Source organism: Poecilia reticulata, linkage group LG3, assembly GCF_000633615.1.
Source record: "Poecilia reticulata strain Guanapo linkage group LG3, Guppy_female_1.0+MT, whole genome shotgun sequence".
Classification (NCBI taxonomy): domain Eukaryota; kingdom Metazoa; phylum Chordata; class Actinopteri; order Cyprinodontiformes; family Poeciliidae; genus Poecilia; species Poecilia reticulata.
Window position 1 is genome coordinate 23,526,391 of NC_024333.1, and position 25,531 is coordinate 23,551,921.

Below are 25,531 nucleotides of genomic sequence, written 5' to 3' on the forward strand. Positions count from 1 at the left end.
CAGCATATGAATCAGAGCTGAAAGTTTGAGAACAAGGGGGAACAAGTGCGCAAGTTTGAATTGCATTGGTTGGGAATTCCCTTCTTAATCCTAAACTGTAATTTTAGTTGTATGCAACTAAGTTTTAGAGGTTCAAACAAAGAAATTATATTTTTAAGTACTTAAAATAAAATCATGTATTCTCTTCTTTCCACTTCCCATAGGTACCCTGCTTTCAGTCGGTCTACTACATAATATCTCAATGAAGTAGACTAAGATTTGTTTCTATAATCAAAATAACATTGTGACAAAATTGAAAAAAAAAATTATAATTTTGCACATGTAGGTTATCCTGTAAACGGTCCAGTGCAACATGTTTTTTTTCCTCAATTAATTCTAGCATTCCTTGTAACCTTTTCAAATCAAATACATTGATTTATAATGTTTATATGTTTTATACTGACATAAAAATAAGGAAACATGACCAGCTGTTGCTGATCAGATGTCAGACACTATCTCCTTTGTGGAGACACCCCCCACTCTGATCTTGGGGCTTTGTAATCAATGAACAGCTCAGCTTTGTGTCGCAATCACTACCAAAATTGGTTTCGCCGTGATAAACAATTCTCAATCACCTCCACAACATTCCTGGAAACGTGGAAACGTTCTGACTCTGGAAGCCAGCCTGCCTGCATATGTGTGCAGCATCACATAGGTGACGTATCTACACTCCATAATGGACATTCTTGGAGGCCAAATGGACATTATCAGCAGGCTGAATGAGGTTGGTATCAGCTCCATGTCTCAGCCCCTGCCATGACCACCACTCTCACCTCAGCAGGGGTTCTTTGATGAACTCCATATMACCTCACACAATCACAGTGATACAAGGTGGTACCGTCCTGGACATGGACAGAGACATAGCTCTGTGTGGAGTTTGCGTGCAGCCGATACCATTGTGTACTTGAGAGACAGAGAAAGAGAGGCAGAAAATAAATCAAAGAGATACCGCAAGAATAAAAAAATAAAAAAAACGAAGTGAACGTGTGTTCAATGTTCCCTCGGTTTGGGCTTCAGCTAATGGACAGAGATAGTACGTTCTCCATTACAGAGCAGCATTGCCGATGACCCAAATGGACACAGACATTCTCCATGGAGGCGGAGAGTGTATTGAGGAGGGAGTGTTTTGGAAAAACCTCTCAACTGAGATATGAGCAATACAGAAAAAGTAGAAAAAGTGGAATATTGTACGTGTGAAATCATAAAAATTCTGACATGGATAAAGCCTTTTGAATTAAACAGGAAGGTTTTCAATCAGAGATGAAAATATTAAAACATCACAGTCCTAAACTAAAGCTTACTTACAGTTCTTCGTATGTTGGCTAATCTGAAGAATGAGGAGGTGGATTAGACGTTTGTATTTATATCCTGGAACATTTTTGCATATTTATTTCATTTATTTTACATGGATTTCAGGTGAAATTGCAACAAAAAGTAGTACATAATTGGAAAGTGGAACAAAAACAACATGGTTTGAAAATTAGTAAAAATCATAAGCAAGTTGGATGCAAATGCATCCAACAAATGCATCCAACTTGCTCTCCTGTAATACCCATAAATGAAGCTCAATCAGATTCATTACAGCACAAGAAGCAGCAATTTTCAAGACTTGCTACAGATTCTCAATGTGATCAATTCCTAAGATGAATACCCTTTATATGCTTAAGATCTTAGATCTTAGAAAGGTGAACTTCACCCTGATTATTTTGCAATCTTTAAACAGCCTTTCCAAAAGTTTAATTTTGTACTTATTGCCCTGTCCATGCCAAACTTCAAATGTCCTCTTTCTGACTTTATTTCATCACTGGCTTTCTTCTTGCTATTCTTCCATATATTTGTAAAGCTAATCATTTTCCTTTCAACTGCTTAAAAGACCTAAGCTTTGAATATCCACAGCTGTTTTGAAGTTACTATGTTAAGGTGGACTGTCCAGGCGTGGTAAGTTTGAAGTTATGCCACACTCTGTTTTTAAAATATGCATCATTTTTCTTAATCAGCTGATTATGTCAAACTTGCCTGGGGCATACTGAGAGATGTTGCTTCATCAGTGTAGATGTCAATTATAATGAAAGACAGATAAAGCCAAATATAACACACAGAATGAAAATCAAAATGGGGAAAATCATGTTTACATAATAGCGTAGTATCTACTTTCCTCTGATAATAACATCCAGAGTAAAAGAGCCCCCAAAGTCACTTGTGTTCCTGCCTGCGCTTCCTCCACAGCTCAGCCTCCCTGTGTGTGTGTGCTGCAGACAAAGATATGGCTCTCAAAGGGGCCTGCACAGAGCGGCTCAAAGGCTCCCATTTCTGCTTGCTCCTCTCAGTTTCCCTCAATCACACTTTTAATGGAAAAAAATCCAGTGTACACATTTCAACATGGTGTAGCACTGACAAAATGACTCATTACGCCTTGCTTCACACTTCCCTCTCCCCCTCCCAGGATTTTTCAAAATGGCTGGCACCTCCTTGTGCTGGTTTCAGTCAGTCACCCTGCCTTTGCAGTGACCTTGAGACGGAAATGAAGGCAGGATGTTGCTCCTGTAACTGCTGCAATACAGTTTCTCTCTCCCATTTGATTAACACCCACAGAGCAAAAATGTATCTCATTTACTGTGACATCCAGGGGGAGGGTGGAAAACACCCTGTTCATAACTATCAATCACAATAGGATTAGAAAGCCTCTTTCTGGTCCTTTTTATTTCTCATTAACTTAAAGTTGTTAATGAAGCACAGAACTGATTCATGACAACAAAGACTTTTTATAGCATCTACCATGACTATTCCAGCAAAGAACAAGTGTATAAAAAACATTCTAAAATCCCTAACTCTCCTTTATGTTCCCTCTGTTTCATTTAAAATACAGTACAATTTTTCATTCTTACAGCGATACATGGTCACTGCCATTGCTAATGGAAAAGAATGTTTCTGGCAGCAAGATGCTCAGATTAAGTGATGTGACCATGTGTGACACTAAACTGTCTGTTGTGATCAACCACTTCTGATGGCAAAAAGATCCACACCACCTGTGAAGAAACTTGAGACCATGTGATCCAGAAGGAACGCTATTCTTCCAAGTCTTGGTGGAATAAAGACGCAGACCCAGAAATAAACTAATCTATACATAAATGTGAAGCTGTAAAAGTGGAAGGCAATCGTACTGTCGGCTGAATTAATGAGGTGCTTCCTTCCATCCACATCTCAAGGTTTTTTAAAGCTCATCAGCCATCTTTACCATCCACTGATATTCTCGGGCTGAGCAGAGGAGACTGAAGGAAAAAAAAAAATCAAATGCCAGCCACTTTTTAAAAGAAATTAAAATCCGTTGAGCTTAAAGCTTCTTATTTTCAGCGGCTACTCATGGTTCAGCTGAGGATGAGGTTGAAATCAGGGGATCCCAGGGCGGAAAGGTCGGACCCCGTCCAAATCCTGTCCCACTCTGACCACCTGAGCCTCTGCTCTCACTGTTCTCTTTACTGGCACCTGTCTCAGGCAGCACAGAACCAATTTGTTGCTTCACACCAATTCAAGTTCCACTTACCCTGCTGGGTTACACCTATTCTCCTCTCACCTGTAGGACTTTTTTTTTTTCAGTACCGGAAGCGATTACACGGAAATACAGCAAAAGTAACTTTTACAGTTTGCTTAAACTAAAAAAGATTTAAAAAAGCATGTTGCATAGAGTAATTGGTGATCCCTATGGCAAGCAGGACTTGTGGTATATTCAGCATTATCAGGACAGGCCCAATGCCATTTGCATACAAATTGGCCAGATGGTACCTTGTTGTTATGACAACGGCACACAGCTCTCAGAATTCATTTGGAAGTGAACTATAAAAGGGGAGCAGGCACCAAGAACCACTATTATTGATACAATTCCTTTTGCTTTTATATAAAGAAAGGTGTTACTGAACCTTTTTACACACCTGAAGCTAGTTACAATAGCAGAGTCAATATACAGATACACTGACTGTGATACATTGGCCTTTGTATTAAATGGTGAACAAATTATTTCAAACCCTCAGCAGACAATATCCAAAAAACAACAGCCAAGTGCTTGAATATAACTATCCCGCCGTGATGCTCCAATTTCAGGGGTTCTTGTTTTATAAATCATTAGTAATTTACATCCAAGAGACTTTTTATAGAGCATTGTCCTCTTTCAGGGTTCCCTTGATTTTGTAAAAGTGTGTGCAATTCCTTGGTATGAGTCATATCAAATCCTGAGAGCCGGGGAGAGAACGCAAACTCTGCTGACGACACAGCGTCCTCTACTGGCAGAGTGTGGCAGGGAGTTTACACAACTGCTCGCCTTACTGAACAGATAATATTTACTGATGCTTTTCCTAAGTCATCGTGGCTCAGCTTACTGGTCAGGTAAATTGCTTTGCGTTGGACTCCTTGAGAATTCTTTTAACCCAGCATATTTATTTATTTCATAAACCCCCACGAGATGTTGGTTTAATCATTGGCCTCTGTGCAACAATCAACCATCATGGCAAAATATTTGTAGCCCGATTTGCAATGGGTTTTGGTTTGACCCCTCAGCTGATTTATGAAACACGTTACTTTTTCCTCCATAGTGTGTGAAATATTAGACTTCAATGACTGTCCTGTTACAGATTGTCAGAAACAACTGGCTCCAACTACTTCAGTCTGGACTGAAACACCTGTATCAGCAGCAATGCAACACTGAGGGTGTATTAGTATGTGCATGTGTGCATTACATCTAAACCTGAGGGTGGGAGCTAAAGGAAGGTGGCACATAGTGCCTCTCTAGCATATAAAAGGACCCCTCTGCCCTCTGGTGCAGCAGCATGACAGTTTTGTAAGTTTCTCCTCCMCAAACGTGCAACATTTCTCAAGGTCATAACTTGCCTGCAGCACCGATTCTTGCCAAGGCAGCATCACACTAATTTGTCGCTTACCATCCAATTCAACATGGCAATTCGATGGGGACTCTGCGGAGCGGGAAAGATAAGCCATGACTTCAGTGTGGCCCTGAAGACTCTGCCGGCTGAAGATCATCAGGTAACAGAAGCAAGAAAGCTCACTCCGATGTCAATATTCAATTGTGTGTTGTATTCAGAACARAAGCAGAAACATGTACTTTGTTCATTTTGCAGATAGCAGCCATTGCATCACGGAGCAGTGACCGTGCCAAAGAGTTTGCAAAGAAGCACAGTATTTTAAAAGTTTATGGAAGTCATGAGGAGCTGGCCAGAGATCCAGATATTGGTGAGCGAGAAGTTTAAAACAAGGAAGCTGTGCAAATACATAATAGGTTTTTGCTGTCAGCTAAAAATAAAACATCTGTGTCCTTAAACATTGTCTATTTGGGAGTGCTACACACAGAGCATAGGAAAGTTGGTCTCCTGTTCCTACAGGCTGGTTAGAATGTCCTGTGTGAGAAACCCTTTGCAATGAACTCCAGACAGGTCAAAGTCCTGGTGGAGGCCRCCAGGAAAACCAATGTGTTCCTGATGGAGGTAAGGTAGATTTCTGTCCATCGTCAAGTTTTGTGTAATTTATATTACACCCCATCACAATACTATGTTTCAACCTTTCATTTTAACAGTATAATATCATAKAACAGTAACACTCCCATTTTGCCTTCCTTCATTTAACACAGCAGTATACATCATTTGATCAATTCATAAACTAACCAGCAACCGATATTTTYTAGACAAGTCATGTCATTTCCAGCTGGTCAATTTATCCTTTCATAGGAAGAAAAGTTTMACAACTTGGTGTTGTCTCCAAAAACTAACTTAACCAGTCATGATACTGTCGAACTTTGAACCTCCGYGTCTCATTATGCACACAGCATTCAGAACAGGSSGTGSATCAGAAGCGACTTGATTTCCCCACCTTTWGAACCAATGYGACATGTTTATTCAGAAAGTCTTCATGGGAAGTTAGGAAAAAGTGACATCAGCTTAAAATTCACCATGGAGTTAAAAGATGTATTTTCTGTACAACCTTTTCATGACATGCTGATGTCTATCAAGCAATTGGAGGTCTTGATTAGACAAATTGCTTTCTACGTAAAACCGGTCTCAACAAGACRGACTATGTTAAGAATTATCGTAGCAATTTGCAACATCAGCAAAAGTTGAGTTCTGCTGCTGTAGTGCTGGGTTRACTGTTTTGTCCCCTTTCAGGCCATCTGGTCCCGCTGTTTTCCAGTGCATGCCGAGGTGCGTAAGCTGTTGGCTGATGAGGCAGTAGGCGAGGTGAAGCTGGTGAAGTCCTACTTTGGCTCCCCTCAGCTCCACATCCCTCGCTCAGTTGAGAAGGAGCTGAGAGGAGGAGCTCTGCTGGATATTGGAGTGTACTGCCTGCAGTTTGTACTGATGGTGTTTAACGGCGAGAGGCCAGTCTATCCAGGCCTCGGGTGTGCTTCTTGACTCGGGTAATTTTCAGCATGCAGGACTTGAAGGAGGGCGTGGGCTGTACTTTATTATCATTAACCAAAGAGCATGAATCAGTTAATCGCAAACTGAGCATGACTGAAGTGGGAGTGAAAAATCCCTGAGTGACACATAAAAGTTACTTACACATAAACTTCAGAGTAAACACCTCCGGGTGTAATTGTTTTAACAGAGAATCCAAGATTTATTATCATTATGAAAATGTCAAACTCATACTAATGCTCACACGAGAACAGTTATGCTGTATATCTGGGAGGAAAGACTTTAGACCGTCTGATTATTATTTATTTTTTATTTTATTTAACCACAAAAATTGAAGCTGAATTAATTAATGCATCCATATTATTATTTTTATTATTCTGTTGATTGTCATTGCTGTTTTCATTTGTATTTCCTCTTTGCTCTTGTAGTCTTTGTCATTTTCAATCTACTGCTTAAACCAAATATGGTTCGGCTATGTTAGTCAACTTTGAAMTAGGGGGATTTTCTAATTTCTGCCCTTTTTAGAGCTAATCTGCCATTTACATTGATTGCAATCAGTCTCAACATGACAAGACATYTGAAAATAAATTACAATCATGTGACAATTGTCCACTGAAAACATTTTAATGCTTTGTATGTCACTGAAAGTATATAAATTTGTTTTTTGATTTTTGGCAGGAGTGGATGAGTCGGTAGTTGTGGTGATGAAAGAGGATGGTCCTCTGTGCCTTTTCAATAACTGCTCGTTTTTCAAATGATGGCATCATCAGTGGCACCCAGGGTTCTATTAGGGTATGTTTCACCTACACTGGGCAGAGCCATTTAACTTAATTAAGAAATAAATAATGCATATGCAAAGACACATTCAAAATAACTTTSTTGAAAAATCAAGTAGAAGATTTGAGACAAATATCTGATAACATAGTTAAGTCTGGACTGTTGAAAAAAGCACTTTGCCTGTTCCCTTTAGGTGCTTGGGCCAATGCACTGCCCTACCACACTGGTGCTGAATGACAAGAAGACAGAGTAYCCTCTGCCTGAACCGTGCCTTCCTCTGAACTTCACCAACAGCACTGGGCTTCGATACGAGGCAGAGGAMGTGAGGCAGTGCCTGTTAAAAGCTAGGTCAGGATGAAAGGGAAGGTGTGCATTTGTCTTCAATAGATTACAAGGTTTGAACGGCTCAAACCACTGTTTCAAAGAACACCGCAATTCAGGGAAATAGTTGCATTTTTGGTGGCTCCTGAAGAAACTTAAGATGAAAAATCATACACGATGTTACCTATCTTTCTGGATCAGTTTGGTTTCTGCTTTCTGTCCTTAGAATGTCCTCTACAGTATGTTATTATTAGATGCTTGTTTTTACCCCTTCTTGMAATTTGCATAATCTTTTTATCCCTGCTTTACCACACTCTTCACTTCATTATGAATATGTACATAAATTTTGCTGTGCTTCTGTCTCACTTTCTGATCGTCCTGCTTTGCTCGTCTGTTTGTGCAGGACTTAAGGAGAACCCACGGATGCCTCTGGCTGWCTCCGTCCTACTGACAGAAATCATAGATGAAATCAGGAAACAGGTGGGAGTTGTCTTCAGCCAGGACAGAAAATGACATCCATAGTCCATCGAAGTGAATTGTTCCTCTCCTACAGTGAACCTGCTCAGAAGGGGCAGAGGGAGTCCTTTGAGGCAGAGTTTGGATTGTTAGAAGAAGCAGATCACACATAAGCCTGAACACAGTAATTTTGTTTGGGATTTACTACCACAATCAATAGATTAGAATAAATATGTGAACTGTCTGAATTCTTTATTTATTTATTTAATTTTTTTTTTGTCTCTGGATTGTCACAGACATTTTTTTTGTAATGAGTATATTGGTACACATGACTGATTTATTAAAACATAGATAAAAGCACACATTTAATCAGAAAAATACCATCATAAACAAATAGACCAACTGTGTTGAGCTCCAGTRTCATTTAATTCTTATTTGTGTCCTTTCCAGATAAACAAAGCAATCATTGTAAGATCCCAGATAACACACTATGAGTGAAACATTGACAGAGACACTGAATCTATGTAGAAGCCTGGCATTGAAACGGAATTGAAAGTGGTCWGTGACTTAATGTTGAATCAACTTCAGAGTTTCAACCATAACCGACTTTATATCAGTGTTGATTCAACAGTCATTTGTATGTCAATTTGCATGTATTTTTGTGTTGATTTTACATTGAATCAATGTTGATTCAACCATCATCTGAATGTGGATCTACATCCACATTAGGGTTGATTTTATATTGAATGAAAGCTAAGGATTTATGTACATTTTTCAGTCTGATTGATTTTTCAGCCCAATGATATGACGTAACATATCATTAAAGTTACTTCACTGGTGTAAAACACACTATTTTATTGGCASATGATGGGTATCATGGGTATATGTCATTCAAAATTATCTTGCATCAACATATTTCCAAAAATGTGTGTATAAAATGTTAAAATGGCATGTCACTGATGTAAMATTTTTTTAAGAAAAGAGGGGTAGATCTTTAAAACATTTGACTCCTTTTTGACTGTCAGAACAACAGTCTATTGTCCACAGAAGAACAGTGTTCATGAGGTTAAGCTTTGTACTGTATGAACCAGTGAAACTGTCAATCAGCAATCAATTAAAATTATGTGTGCTGAATCACTTAAATATCTAAAACTTGTAAGGCAGTGTGCCCTGAGGATCAGTGTTGAAAAACACTCGATTATACATTGGTATTTCAATCAATAGAGTTCGACCAGAAAACAACATTGATTCAATGACATATTTTCAGCATTAAGTTAATTGGCTGAAMTCGGATGATTGTTTAATGGTGGATCCATTGTCAATTGTCAACCTCAACCAAAAACCAACTATTCTGACTACAATTCAACTTTGAATTACCATCGTGTGCCATCTGGGATGTGTGATTGATGAATCTAATAAATAACTGCTTGCAAACSTTTGTTTTATAGCATCATGAAATATGGAGATACTTCTGTCTATCAGTGTGTCAACATCAACTGCATTAAAATACATGTACTTCAAAAAATGATGTAAAAAAAAMMMCGTCATGTTTGTAATAAAACAATGCATCATGATATAAGTGTTTTTAAATAATTCCCAATTTAAAAATGAAGTCTTTTATAGACCAAAATTATAATCTCAGTCAATTAGTGGATCATTCTTTTACCAAAAGAACTGGWTGTATGTTTATGAACATTTCAAAACAGCTAGCAAAGGTAGATACAATTTTGTGGGAGAAATAAAGGCTCTATATTCTATTCGTTTGTTTATTTCTTAAGGGTTTATGATTATTGGTTGTGGTTATTCAGGCCGGAGAAATACTTTTGATACAGGCTCATGAATTATTATTGTAATTTTTACTTTTTTCTCTTGATTTTAAAGATCCTTATACTGAGAAGCATTGCAAATTAGCGATGGCTATGCTAATGTTTAAACACATTAATTGTTTCAACTTGTCCATATTAAATAAATCGACTTACCTGGAATRGTTTCCAAGCATCCATGCTGTTCACATATTAAATGCACGTGCAAGTCATTATTAGTGTGACGTTACTAGAAAACCGACCATATAAAAGGAAAATTGGCGCTCTATCGCCATCTGGTGACAGTGAACACTTACTACGGCGGCGCTWCCTTGTGAGGGCAGACAGCTGAGGACACTTGATTCAACATGGCAACCAGGTGGGGAATCTGCGGCGCAGGGAAGATCAGTGATGACTTCACTGTGGCTCTGAAAACTCGTCCTACAGAAGACCATCAGGTGGGTTTGTTAAGCTGCAGTGAAAATCACACAATTGAATTTATTCGCCGTTTGATTTAAAACATTATGTCGGGACCTCTCGGCAGTTCTTWGTAAAAGTTCAGCTAAAAATGTGTTTCTGCTTCCGAGCTCAACGGAGAGGCTTAAAATTTGCATGCAGTAGATGTTRGCGAGTTGTATACAAAGTTGCAAATTACAGGTCGACATTTATTTGGACAAACTAGAAGCTCTTGGCCTTTCAACGTAAAGTATGCAACATAGGGGCGTCTAAATGTTTCTCCCCCTTTTTTTTTATATCCTCTTCAGAAATCATCTTACGGAAGACATTCATTTGAAATTTAGAGGACGCTGTAAAGAAATGTTCGGTGCATCCACTGCATATTTATGCCCCATGTTGTGTTAACATGGGAATTTTCAATAAAATGGATAAACATTTATTGTTGCATGATTGTGATTTGTGCTGTTAAAGTAACAAAACATTTAGTTGGAAATTGTCTATCATGTTGAAATGTCCGATTTCAATGGCGTTTAATACTTTTACAATGTACTGAGATCCTCAGGAAGGTGGTTGTACTGTAACTGACTATTTGCAGGTTGTGGCTGTAGCTTGTAAATTGGARGAYGCTCAGGAGTTTTCCAGAAAACACAACATCTCTCAGGCTTACGGCAGCTATGAGGAGCTGGCCAGAGATCCAGATGTAGGTCAGTGTCCGTCTGCCAGAGGTTTTTCAGTTTATTTTTAATTTAAAAACTTTGCAATACCTCCTGCTCAATATTAAATGTTTTGTTGTCCAGTTTTAATTTTCTCTATACATTTCATACTGTTTCTGAAAAAGATTGAAGAGTATCATTCAGTGTTTGACTTGTGTGCAGATGTTGTGTATGTTGGAGTCATCCACCCATACCATCTGAAGGCCTGTAAACTTTTTATAAATGCCAAAAAAAATGTTCTGTGTGAGAAGTCGCTGGCCATGAACACCAAGGAGGTGAAGGAGATTCTGGACTCTGCCAAAAAGAACAATGTCTTCCTCATGGAGGTAAGCATGTAGCAAACCAGGAAGAAATTATTTCTCTGTATACTGTGTACTATTAAACACTTGAACAGTTTAAAACATGTTTTCTCTCCAGGCTGCATGGACCCGTTTCTTTCAGGCCTCTGTGCAGATCAGAAATCTGCTGTCCTGGGAGTACATAGGGGAGGTGAAGATGGTCCGTGCGGACTATGGTGTGCCGCTGTTGCACATGTCAAGATCGGATCAGAAGGACCGTTGTGAAGGCGCATTACTAGGTCTTGGTATCTGCTGCCTTCAATTCATAAGTATGGTGTACAACGGAGAGAAGCCGGAGAGTATCCAAGCCAGCGGAACCTGCCTGGAGACGGGTAAGGAGTTAACAGGACGAGGCATTCATGTAACCTCAGAGGCTGTGCCAATTCAGTGAGATACTACTTTACATTCAAATGAGTTGAGAGTTTTGTAGTTGTGTGCTGATTCCTCCTGGGATGAATATTGAAAAGCTGCTTACTTTTAATTTTGACTTCTCACTGATCAACTTGTCAAGTATTGAAATCAGAAAATGTTACTTGTCTGATTCGATTAGTGAAATTCTAAAACATGCATTTTCCCCTGTTTAAATGTTTCAAAAGAACCAAACAACCATTTTTGGTAGGAGTTTGGTTTTAATGGGAAAAGTCAGATTGATGCATCTTGAGTTTTCACACAAACCTTGAGCTGTTCCTTTTTTTTCTGACTTTGTTACAGAAAATGATTCCCTACTGTAGTTGCATTTCTTTTACAACCTTCCTCTGCACTTAGAAGCTCTAAAATGCCAGAAAACTAATGTAAAGTCCTATTTTTAAAGTGAAGAAAATGTAGATCAAAAATCACAAATTAAAATAAGTACATCAGGTCAGACTTGGAAAATGGATAATTTCATACCTTACAAATCTGATGTAAAAGAAATGTAATCTAATTGGAATGTTCCCAATATTTACTTCCTGATAGAACTTGTAGAAACTTTAAATTAGCTCACAAGTCTTTACTTTCAGCTTTTGTGGCTGTATTTTGAGGTTTGGCACCTTTTATCTACACTGTGTTGTATATTCTCCTCCCTGTAGGGGTGGATGAGACTTTGGCAGTCATTCTTGGGTATTCTAAAAACAGAATGGCAATGTTTACCTGCTCTGCTGGAGTTGAGCTACACAGTGATGCCCTTATTGTTGGGACAAAAGGCACAATCCAGGTAGGTTACCAAAGATGGTATGGCAACAATTCAAAAAGACCATTGTGTATGTTTAGTAGCTTGAGTGTTTTTATGTAGAAGAAATTGGAAGCGTCTTCAAGCACTGGTTTGACATTAATCTTATGCATATGCTCCAGGTTCTTTCTCCTATGTGGTGCCCCACATCACTGGTTGTTAATAGGAAGGAGACCCAGCAGCTGGTACCTGAACCCTCCTTGTCTCTCAACTTTACCTACAGCACAGGGAAACGTTGCGAAATAGAGGAGGTCCGCCAATGTCTGCTCAAGGGTAATGAGACATCAGCATTTTGCCTTCTGTAGGTCTGGTACCATTAACTGCAGAACCTCTAAGATTCCAGAACCATCACAGAAGATAATGTTGTGCTTGAAGCTACTGTTTCTGTATAATCAACAAAGTTGTGATTTGTGGGRATGGCTTCTGTCAAAACAGTTTCATAAACTCAAGCAGACAAGATTCAGCAGAGTTGAATAACTGTTCAATATAGTGGTAGATATACAAACACCCTGCATATTGTACATGAATAGAAACATGATTTATAATGGCAATGGTTTGGAAGATCTACCAAACAATTATCAATCAGCATTTTTTTTTAAATAAAATGGACCTTGTAAAACAATTTTATACCTGACTAAATTTAAAGTGTTCCAAAATATACATGCAGAGGGAGCCTGAGGCATGTTATTTGGGTGGCAACAATTGTTGCAACCCAGATGGCTCTTGGTGATATTCTGTACTTAGTATTTGTGATCCAAACTGTCCACAAATGGCTAAAATCCACAAATTCCTGGGCTCCCCTATAAAAAAGTATACTGCCTATTGTAATGGTTCAAATACCAAATCAGTGATGTGCGGTCAGGTGAGGCAAAGCCTCAACTGCCATGAGAAAAAAATCATGCTAAAATAATTTATGTTGCTGTTTTCACCCTGTGGTTTAGTTTGTACTATAACTTACCTATTTTTCATTTGGCTTAACAAATTCTGATTGGAGTTTCCCATTCAAATGCTCTGAAGCAAAGCGGGTGAGACTGAAACGAGCTGAGTCTCACCTGAGATTGCGCAACCGCTCATTAACTGCGCTGGCTGCCATTCAATGAGAGCAGTTTTCTTGCCTCATGGCAGGGGACGCTCATGATCCCAGACATTGTGACTCCACAACTGCAGAGTAAGACTGTAACGGCGAGCTAGCCATTCAGTCAAGTGCAGCGATGTATTTTTCTTGTACCACTACCCTCACTGGTAACCCTTTATTTGAAGGGGTGTGCATAAGACTGACATGACACTGTCATAAACATAACACCTGTCATGAACATGAAGTCTTTTTGAATGTTTGACAGTTGTCATTAAGTCATTCAATAAATGAGACTTTTAATGCAAAGTTGCATTAAAAGTGCCAACTTTGCATGACTTTAAATGGCAATTTAATGCAAAATTGGCATTTTTAATGGACTTTTAGAGCAACATTGCATTAAGTCTCATTTATCAAATGACTTCATGACAGGTGTTATGTCATGTTTGACAGTGTCATGTCAGCCTTATGCGCACCCCTTCAAATAAAGTGTTACCCAATCACTTAATAATCGCAAAATAAACACTAGAAAATTCCTGAAGAAATTTAACCGGGTCCTGTCAAAGTGTGCCCGTCGGTTTGGACCCAGCATGCCGATGCTAAAATTAGCATCAATGCTAAAGAAAGCTGCAATGTAGTTGATGACGTGTGGAGTCGGAAGCATTTTGACAAAGCTGTACTTGTACCATTAAGTATGGTAAAATTAATGCAAAAATGACATTTCTGATATCAGTATTTTAATGGAGTCAATAAATCTAAATGCTTATCATAAGACATTTTTCATGATTAACAATACAATGACACTGGTATGACAAACATTTACACTTTTTTTTTTTTTTTAATTGGAAACACTAGTGTAAAAGTTGTACTAATCCTGAGTTGTCAGAAGACCCTGAGATTTTTTTTTTTTTTTTTTTTTTTTTTACCATTAGTGTTTAATAATTGGATGTCATACATATTCAATAAATGAAAACCATGAGTTCAGGTCTTTGTGTGAACTCATGTACTTTGTAGCAAACATCGGATAGCTGAGATATTAAAAAAGCCACTTTAGGAATACTCATGAAATATGGGATGCTTGGGGTTCAATGCAGTGGGAGGGTGTATGTGGGGGAAAATGGGAGGTATTGACAGGTGAACAATTAACATGTAAAACGGGGTTTAAAAGTCAACTGCAAAAACTCCTAATCTCTGAACTTCTGTGGAACATTTGTCTAGCAGCCGACTCATCAGTGTATCTCTTTGCAGGTCGGAAGGAGAGTCCAGACACGCCCCAGGCCTACACTCTGCTGCTGGCTGAAATGGGGGATGAGATCTGCCAGCAGGTGGGAGGGGTGTACAGCCAGGACTGCCAGTAAATGTTCAACTTATTCATGCTGTGATTAAATACAACCAGTTTACAATGGAGACCAACTTGCTCTGCTTCTGTTCCTGACGATCCTTTTGGAGGAACATGGCAACCAGGTGGGGAATCTGCGGCGCGGGAAAGATCAGTCACGACTTTACTGTGGCTCTGAAAACTCTTCCTGCTGAAGACCATCAAGTGAGTGAAACTGCTGCAACAGATATGAATCCAAAGTGTGATTCAGATTCAGTGTGCCTCCTTGTGTGTCATAGTAACATTCTTCTGGGTACTTGACACCCTCTTTTTGTAAGATGTATATTTTTTTTTATAAATTAAGTACACATGATCTTGAGTCGTGTCTTAATGATTTTGTAAAACATTTTCATTTTGATTAACTGCCAAGTTGCCAAACTTTCTACCGTACAGGACAAATGTAGTCATTTCTGGAAAATGAGTCTGGGAGTAACGTAACTGGAAATTAACAATTAAATTGAACGGCCTCAAGTCATGCATTTTTACCAGTCAGGCAAATGTGTTGCCGTTCCCCCCCCCCCTCCCTCCCCCAACTGTGAAACAAAGTGAGTTTATATGAATGATGCCCTCTGCTGGATGACAAGTGGAAGTGCCAAAAAGATGTAAGGCCTAAAAACGGATTACTTGTGCAAGAGTTTTACTCAAATGGAATGGCTCTTTGTGAACTAAAAAACGATTTACCTCAGTATTTAGAATTATTCTATATCATCTGTGACTTCACAGGTTGTGGCTGTTGCAGCTCGTAAATTGGAGGACGCTCATGAGTTTTCCAGAAAACACAACATCTCTAAGGCTTACGGCAGCTATGAGGAGCTAGCCAGAGATCCAGACATAGGTCAGTGTCCATCTGCCAGAGGTTTTTCAGTTTATTTTTAATTTTGAACCTTTGCAATACCTCATATATTAAATGTTCTCTTTTATCTAGTTTTAATTTTCTCTATTTCATACTGTCATTTCTGAAAAATATTGAAGAGTATCATTAAGTGTTGTGTTTGACCTGTGTGCAGATGTTGTGTATGTTGGAGTCATCCACCCATACCATCTGAAGGCCTGTAAACTTTTCATAAATGCTAAAAAGAATGTTCTGTGTGAGAAGCCGCTGGCCATGAACACCAAGGAAGTGAAAGAGATTCTGGACTCTGCCAAAAAGAATGATGTCTTCCTCATGGAAGTGAGCATGTAGCAAACCAAGAAGAGAAAAATATTTCTCTGTATACAGTTTATTGTTACACACTTAAAGACCTTCAAAAGTTGAACAGTTTAAAACATGTTTTCTCTCCAGGCTGTGTGGACCCGTTTTTTCCCAGCCTCTGTAGAGATCAGAAAGCTGCTGGCTGAGGGGGAGATAGGAGAGGTGAAGATGGCCCGTGCAGACTTTGGTGCGCCACTGTTCCATGTGCCAAGATCGGATCAGAAGGACCTCGGCGGAGGCGCATTACTAGGTCTTGGCATCTCCTGTCTTCAATTCATAAGTATGGTGTACAATGGAGAGAAGCCAGAGAGTATCCAAGCCAGCGGGATCTGCCTGGAGGCGGGTAAGGAGTTAACAGGAYGAGTCATTAAAGTAACCTCAGAGGCTGTGCCAATTCGGTGAGATTATTTTACACTCAAATGAGTTGAGATGTTTGTAATTGTGTGCTGATTCTTCTTGGGGTGAATATTGAAAAGAGAAGCTGCTTACTTTTTTAAATTTTGACTTGAGACTCACTGATCAACTTGTCAAGTATTGAAATCAGAAAGCTAACTTGTCTCTGGTTTGATTAATCAAATTGTAAAACGTGTTTCCACCCATCTAAATGTTTTAAAAGTAGGAACCAAACTACAATTTTTAGTAGGAGTTTAGTTTTAATGGGAAAATTTGGATTGAATCTTCAATTTTCACACAAACCTTGAGCTGTAATTTATTTATTTTTTCTGGCTTTGTTACAGTAAATAATTCCCTACGATAGTTGCATATCTTTTACATTTCTCTGCACATAGAAGCTCTGAAATGCCAAAAAATTAATGTAAAGTCCTCCTTTTAAAGTAAATGTAGATTAATCATCTCAAATTAAAATAAGTACATCAGGTCAGATTTAGAAAATGGATCATTTCAAATCTGATAAAGAAATGTAATCTAATTAGAATGTTCCCAATATTTACTTCCTGATGGACCTTGTAGAAACTCTAAATTGGCTTACAACTCTATTTTCAGCTTTTGTGGCTGTATTGAGGTTTGACATCTTTTCTCTACACTGTTGTATATTTTCATCCCTGTAGGAGTTGATGAGAGTGTTGCTGTCATTCTTCAGTATTCTAAAAACAGAATGGCAATGTTCACCTGCTCTGCTGGGGTCCATCTGCACGGTGAAGCCTTTATTGCTGGGACAAAAGGCATAATAGAGGTAGGTTACCAAGGATGGCATTGCAACAATTCAAAAAGACCATAGAGTATGTTTAGTAGTTTGAATGTCTTCATGTAGAGAAAATTGGAAGCATCTTCAAACTTTTTTTTTTTTTTTTTTTAACATTAATCTTATGCACATGCTCCAGGTCCTTTCTCCTATGTGGTGCCCCATAGCACTGGTTGTTAATGAGAAGGTGACCCAATATCCAGTACCTGAACCCCACTTGCCTCTCAACTTTACCTACAGCACAGGGATGCGTTATGAAGCAGAGGAGGTTCGCCAATGTCTGCTCAAGGGTAATGAGACATCAGCATTTTGCACTCTGTAGATCTGGTACCATGAGCTGCAGAATCCAAGAATCCAGAACCATCACAGAAGATGATGTTGTGCTTGAAGCTACTGTTTCTGTGTAATCAAACTAAGTTGTGATTTGTGGGGATGGCTTCTGTCAACTGTTTCAGAAACGCAAGCAGACAAGATTCAAGAGAGTTGAATATATAGGTGGATATACAAACACCCTGTGTATCGTACATGAGTATTTCCATTAATATTTTGCAATGGTTTGGAAGATCTACCAGTCAATTATCGCAGCATTCTTTAAAAATGGAGCATGTTTCACAACTTCACCTTGTAAAACAATTTTATGCCTCGTTAAATATAGTGTTCCAAAATATACAAGCAGAGACCCTAAGGCATGTTTCTTTTGTAGCTAGCAATTGTTGCAAACCAGACAGCTCTTGGTGATATTCTGTACTTATTTGTGGGATTTGACCCAAATGGCTAAAATCCACAAATTCCTGGGCTCCTCTATAAAAAGTGGAACTGCCTATTGTAATAGTTCAAACAACAAATATATCTGCACTAAAACACACCATGGAAACCTTCTTGGCTCTTGTGCTGAAGCTAGCATCTACAGCCTTCATTATTTTTGTTGGGTGTGAAAAGCTCCAAGAATAATCAAAGTTTCCTGGATTAACTGCTTTGTAAACACCAGATAATAGTATCAAGTAGCTCTGCTAATATTAAACATTAGAGAAAAACCAAAAATGACATTTCTGATTTTTTTAAATGGAGTCCAACTCTAAATTGTCATAAAACATTTTTCATGATCAATACGATGATGCTGCCATTACAGAAACATGCTGGAGAGCAGCAATGATGAAGACATTTCCACTTTTTTTTTATTTTTTATTTTTTTATTGGAAACACTAACAGTTTTAGTAATCCCAGATTTGTTGGATTTACCCACATAAATTCTTTGTTTGGATGTTGTACATATCCAATAACCATGAGTTCAGGTCTTTGTGTGAATTCATGTACTTTGTTACAAACATCGTATAGCTGAGACATTAAAAAAAGCCACTTCAGGAATAGTCATAAAATATGAGATGCTTGCTTGTGGTTCAGTGCAGCAGGAGGGTGTATTTGGGGGGGGAATGGGAAGTATTGACAAAAGGTTGTACAAGAACATGACTAAAGAGGTGAACAACTAACATTTTGTAAAACGAGGTTTAAAAGTGACCTGCATAAGCTTCTCCCATCTCTGAACTTCTGTGGAGCATTTGTCTGTAGCAGCCGACTCATCAGTATGTTTGTCTTTGCAGGGCTGAAGGAGAGTCCAGTCATGCCTCATGCTGACTCTCTGCTGCTGGCTGAAATGGAGGATGAGATCCGTCAGCAGCTGGGAGTGGTGTACAGCCAGGACTGCCAGTAAAAGTTTGACTTATTCATGCTGTGCTTTAATGCGACCAGTTTACAATGGAGACTAACTTAAGAATAGTAAATTTTGTGATTAAAAAGTTTGTATTTTTGTAGGAAAACGGCAATGCTTGACCTCAAAGTTTGATTAAGTTCATTTTTGAAATGTAAACCACTCAAAATGACCTCTTAACCACATGAGAAGTTGGGAAGCTGTTTTCACCAACTTTGTATACAGATGTATTGAAACTCACTGAGCACAGTCCACAATGAAAAAAAATGACAATCTGTCAAATGTTACAGCAARTTTCTGAAAAATAAAGCAAATCTTTTTCTTTGAAAYGGTTTTAAAGTCTGTTCAGCAATGTGTCTATAAGGAGTTAATCTCCTTGAATGTGTTAAAATTTGTGTAAAAGTGGATTAGACTTTTTTTGCTGTTTTATATTATATTGGCAGCAAGTTATTTCTGAAATTGCAGTTTTCTTTAAATTGGTAATTGAGGGAAAATGTAAAACAAACCTGGTCTTGCGTTTTAAAAAAAAAGATCATGCCACAGGTGGTGTAGAACATGACGATGAGTCTTTACATCATGACTTTGTAGAGTTAAAGATTATGCTCTCAAAGGGAGTGGCTCACATTTCTGCTTTATCCTGTTTCCCTCAATCACATTTTTTTTGATGGGGGTGGGGGGAATCTAGTGTACACATTTCAACATGGTGTAGCACTGACAAAATGACTCATTACGCCTTGCTTCACACTTCCCTCTCCCAGGATTTTTCAAAATGGCTGGCACCTCCTTGTGCTGGTTTCAGTCAGTCACCCTGCCTTTGCAGTGACCTTGAGACAAATGAAGGCAGGATGTTGCTCCTGTAACTGCTGCAATACAGTTTCTCTCTCCATTTGATTAACACCCACAGAGCAAAAATGTATCTCATTTACTGTGACATCCAGGGGGAGGGTGGAAAACACCCTGTTCATAACTATCRATCACAATAGGATTAGAAAGCCTCTTTCTGGTCCTTTTTATTTCTCATTAACTTAAAGTTGTTAATGAAGCACAGAACTGATTCATGACAACAAAGACTTTTTATAGCATCTACCATGACTATTCCAGCAAAGAACAAGTGTATAAAAAACATTCTAAAATCCCTAACTCTCCTTTATGTTCCCTCTGTTTCATTTAAAATRCAGTACAATTTTTCATTCTTACAGCGATACATGGTCACTGCCATTGCTAATGGAAAATGTTTCTGGCAGCAAGATGCTCAGATTAAGTGATGTGACCATGTGTGACACTAAACTGTCTGTTGTGATCAACCACTTCTGATGGCAAAAAGATCCACACCACCTGTGAAGAAACTTGAGACCATGTGATCCAGAAGGAACGCCATTCTTCCAAGACTCTGTGGAATAAAGACGCAGACCCAGAAATAAACTAATCTATACATAAATGTGAAGCTGTAAAAGTGGAAGGCAATCGTACTGTCGGCTGAATTAATGAGGTGCTTCCTTCCATCCACATCTCAAGGTTTTTTTAAAATATGAGATGCTTGTGGTTCAATGCAGCAGGAGGTTGTATTTGGGGGGAAAAATGGGAAGTATTGACAAAAGTTTGTACAAGAACATGACTAAAGAGGTGAACAACTAACATTTTGTAAAACGAGGTTTAAAAGTGACCTKCATAAGCTTCTCCCATCTCTGAAATTCTGTGGAGCATTTCTCTGTAGCAGCCGACTCATTGGTATGTTTGTCTTTGCAGGTCTGAAGGAGAGTCCATCAGTCATCAGCCATCTTTACCGTCCACTAATATCCTCGGGCTGAGCAGAGGCTGAAGGGAAAAAAAATCAAATGCCAGCCACTTTTTAATAGAAATTAAAATCCGTTGACCTTAAAGCTTCTTATTTTCAGCAGCTACTCGTGGTTCAGCTGAGGATGAGGGTGAAATCAGGGGATCCCAACGCAGAGAGGTCGGACCCCATCCAAATCCTGTCCCACTCTGACCACCTGAGCCTCTGCTTTCACTGTTGTCTTTACTGGCTCCTGACTCAGGCAGCACAGAACCAAGTTGTTGCTTCACACCAATTCAAGTTGCACATACCCTGCTGGGTTGCACCTATTCTCTCACCTGTAGGACTTTTTTTTTCCAGTACCGGAAGCGATTACACGGAAATACAGCAAAAGTAACTTTACAGTTTGCTTAAACTAAAAAAAATAAAAAAGCATGTTGCATAGAGTAATTGGTGATCCCTATGGCAAGCAGGACTTGTGGTATATTCAGCATTATCAGGACAGGCCCAATGCCATTTGCATGTGTCCTATCAAATCCTGAGAGCMAGGGAGAGAACGCTAACTCTGCTGACGACAGCATCCTCTACTGGCAGAGTGTGGCAGGGAGTTTACACAACTGCTAGCCTGGCTGAACAGATAATATTTAGCTCAAGGGCAAGTGAACTGATGCTTTTCCTAAGTCATTGTGGCCCAGCTTACTGGTCGGGTAAATTGCTTTCTGTTAACCCAGCATAATTATATATTTCATAAACCCCCACGAGATGTTGGTTTAATCATTGGCCTCTGTGCAACAATCAAACATCACGGGAAAATGTTGTAGCCCACAGAGGAAGCAGTTTCTGACCTGTGATGGGTTTTGGTTTGACCCCTCAGCTGATCTATGAAACACATGTTACTTTCAGTGGCACCAAGGGTTCTATTAGGGTATGTTTCACCTACACTGGGCAGACACATTTAACTTAATTAAACAATGCATACGCAAATACAAATTCAAAATAACTTTCTAGTTCTTCAAGTGGAAGATTTGAGACAAATATCTGATAACATAGTTAAGTCTGGACTGTTGAAAAAGCACCTTGCCTGTTCCCTTTAGGTGCTTGGGCCAATGCACTGCCCTACCACACTGGTGCTGAATGACAAGAAGACAGAGTACCCTCTGCCTGAACCGTGCCTTCCTCTGAACTTCACCAACAGCACTGGGCTTCGATACGAGRCAGAGGAAGTGAGGCAGTGCCTGTTAAAAGGTAGGTCAGGATGAAAGGGAAGGTGTGCATTTGTCTTCAATAGATTATAAGGTTTGAATGGCTCAAACCACTGTTTCAAAGAACACCGCAATTCAGTGAAATAGTTGCATTTTTGGTGGCTCCTGAAAAACCTAAGATGAAAAATCATACACGATGTTACCTATCTTTCTGGATCAGTTTGGTTTCTGCTTTCTGTCCTTAGAATGTCCTCTATAGTATGTYATTATTAGATGCTTGTTTTTGCCCCTTCTTGCCATTTGCATAATCTTTTTATCCCGGCTCTAATATAAATACATTACTAAATCAGAATACCAAAGTCTTTATCATTTTTATTAATTCTGGCATAACTGGAACCACAGAAGATAAAGTCCCTCATAAAACACCATATCTTTTAATTTTCTTAARGAAGTAGGGCTAATTAAATGATGTAAACAATACCTGAAAGTGGTTCCAATTTCACTCGTTGGCCAACCTGTTGAAACTATGGCAAATTTTAAATATCTTGGATCATTCCTGGACAGTCAGCTCAATTTTGCTGAAAACACTGTCTACATTTTTAAGAAACATCACTCTATYGTTTAAGAAGACCCAGTGCAACTCGTGCAAAACCTCTAGTTAGTTAGGTAACATTATCTAACATTACCTCTAGTTAAGTAACGTTAATATTTTAACACTGAGTTAAAATGTTAAAACTTAAAAATTTAACTTAAGTTTTAACTTAAATTTTAACTGTTGAGTGTTTTAGCTTTTCATCTCCTCGGCTGGTTTGGTCAAATGAGCTGCAGACTATCAGACAATCTTTTAAGAATACTTTGAATGGCAGGAAAAATAGTAGRTAAATRGTGGTGAAACCAAACACAACTCTGTCTCAACTGTTTGCTGAAAGAACATGGAGGACGGCATAAAATATTTCAGCAGAGAGTATCCATCCTCTTTTTTTCGTCAGTTTGAGATCATGAAGGCGTTACTGTTTTCCTCTGGTAACTATAGAACATCTATTATAAGTCATTCATTGACAGTGCAATAATTATTCTTAGCCAAACTAAATTATAACATTTACCTATAGCATGCCAAGTGTTTTACTTGATGCAAAAATTGTTGATATTGTGATTCAATTAATTAGTTTTTTAGAGTCAAAGAAAAAATTCCACCTTGGAAGACTAAATAGTTTTTCCTGTATATAGGACTCTACCAACAAAACAAAAATGTGGATTATTGCTTGTATCTGTTTAACAATCCTGATTATTCATCTGTGAACCTAATTAATTTGTTCGTTACTGACTTTTGCTCAATTAAATTTCTTATGTATACATTGTATATGGTATTTTTTATTGTTGTTGATAATGTTGTTTTTCATGTCTTATTTTTTTTGTTCCTCCTTTAATTGATGGAGATATGGATATTATTTATAATGGATAAAGGTATTGTTTATGTCACCTAATTAGCTCTACATTCTGAAGAAAAATGTGGTATTTTAGAAGATAATTTATCTTTCACGTTGCCAGTAATGGCGAAATTAATAGTAAATAATAAAGATTTTGTGGCGTTCTCGTTTAATKACGTAATTATATTAGTTGTGTTACCACCCCCACGCCACTRGAGGCAGTAGCAGGCCCGAAAAGATGCGACTAAGAAGCAGATTTAGAAGTACACAGAAAGCTACGGAATTTGTTAAAAGCTGTGAGCTACGCTTAAGTAAATAAAAAAAAGAGAAGTTGAAATACATGCTGAGAGTGAAACTCCTTCCTACAGATGAAGCTATATCACAGATTTCAAAAGAAAGTTAAAGCGGGAGAACGCGGATAATATAGGAAATAGCGCCCCCTTCACTTCCGGAGAGCAATTGCCCCATTTCCAAATAAGGTAAGAGACTGACAGTGGTCCGTCCCGCCCCTTTCTGTTAGCTGCAGCGAGGTGTACTTGATATTATGTCTCTGCATATGCAGCGAACACATGCAACATAGACACATGCAACATTTACATGCAATATAGACTATAGACATCTATCAAAGACACATAGTAACAACATAGACCAACGACATCTACACAGATGACTTCTACTTATTTTTGACACAAATAGAACCTCATACAAAATTGATTAGATACTGGTCCTCAAGGCAAGCTGGCCTGCATGTTTTCAATTTAGCAAAACCCTGTCAATCATCAGTTAAAATCATGTGTGCTGAATCAGGGAAATATCTAAAACTTGCAAGGCAGTGTGTTGAAAAACACTGGCATTTCAATCAATAGAGTTTGACCAGAAAATTACATTGATTCAATTATATATTTTCAACATTAGTTAATTGGCTGGAATTGGATGATTGTTTGATGATGGATCAATTGTCGACCTGAACCAAAAACCAACTATTCTGACTACAATTCCACTTTGAATTACCWTCGTGTGCCATCTGGGATGTGTGACTGATAAATCTAATAAATAACTGATTGCAAACGTTTGTTTTCAAATAGCATCATTTRCAGAGAAGTATGCAGATATTTCTGTTTTCATTGTCAACATCAACTGCATTAAAATAGACGTACTCCACAAAATTATGTAAAAGAAAACGTCATGTTTGTTATAAAACAATTCATCATGATATAAATGTTTTTAAATACTTCCAAATTTAAAAATGAAGTCTTTTATAGACCAAAATGATCTCAGTCAATTAGTGGATCATTCTTTTACCAAAAGAAGAACTGAATGTATGTTCATGAAGATTTCAAGACAGCTAGCAAAGGTAGATAAAAGTTTGTGGGGGAAATAAAGGCTCTATATTCTATTCATTTGTTTATTTCTTAAGGGTTTATAWTTATTAGTTGTGATTATTCAGGCTGGAGAAATACTTTTGATACAAGCTCATGTATTATTGTTGTAGTTTTAACTTTTTTTCTCTTGATTTTAAAGACCATTACTGACAAACATCGCAAAWTAGCGATGGCTATGCTAATGTTTAAGCATATTGTTTCTACTTGTCCATATTAAATACATAAATAAAATAGATTTGCCTGGAATGGTTTCCAACCATCCATGCATTCATGCTGTTCACATATTAAATGCACGTGCAAGTCAATTATTTGAAAATTAGTATGACGTTAATAGAAAACCGACCATATAAAAGGAAAATTGGCGCTCTMTCGCCATCTGGTGACAGTGAACMCTTACTACGGCGGCGCTACCTTGTGAGGGCAGACAGCTGAGGACACTTGATTCAACATGGCAACCAGGTGGGGAATCTGCGGCGCAGGGAAGATCAGTGATAACTTCACTGTGGCTCTGAAAAAACGTCCTGYAGAAGACCATCAGGTGGGTTTGTTAAGCTGCAGTGAAAATCAGGAAGGTGGTTGTATTGTAACTGACTGTATTTGCAGGTTGTAGCTGTTGCAGCTCATGAATTGGAAGATGCTCAGGAGTTTGCCAATAAACACAGCATCTCTCGAG

General features: G+C 38.4%; 1 protein-coding gene and 1 pseudogene across 7 annotated transcripts in view; both read left to right on the forward strand.

The window, feature by feature from the left end:
* The first annotated feature begins 4,980 nt into the window (after positions 1–4,980).
* On the forward strand, positions 4,981–8,108 carry LOC103462681 (trans-1,2-dihydrobenzene-1,2-diol dehydrogenase-like; annotated as a pseudogene).
* A 1,985-nt stretch (positions 8,109–10,093) lies between these two features.
* Positions 10,094–25,531, forward strand: part of LOC103462676 (trans-1,2-dihydrobenzene-1,2-diol dehydrogenase-like) — a 22,984-nt gene continuing 7,546 nt past the window's right edge. For 2 of the 7 annotated variants that reach the window (XM_008405605.2, XM_008405606.2), the window contains exons 1-3: positions 10,094–10,269; positions 10,863–10,971; positions 11,143–11,306. In XM_008405605.2, the coding sequence (XP_008403827.1) occupies positions 10,180–10,269; positions 10,863–10,971; positions 11,143–11,306 (363 nt within the window). In that variant the 5' untranslated portion in view covers positions 10,094–10,179. Of the gene's footprint in view, positions 10,270–10,862; positions 10,972–11,142; positions 11,307–11,397; positions 11,651–12,385; positions 12,511–12,647; positions 12,799–14,845; positions 14,952–15,031; positions 15,141–15,698; positions 15,811–15,982; positions 16,147–16,257; positions 16,511–17,234; positions 17,360–17,507; positions 17,659–18,966; positions 19,403–25,531 lie in introns of those variants that run through there. The other 5 variants (XM_017304027.1, XM_008405601.2, XM_008405602.2 and 2 more) reach the window with 5 other exon arrangements.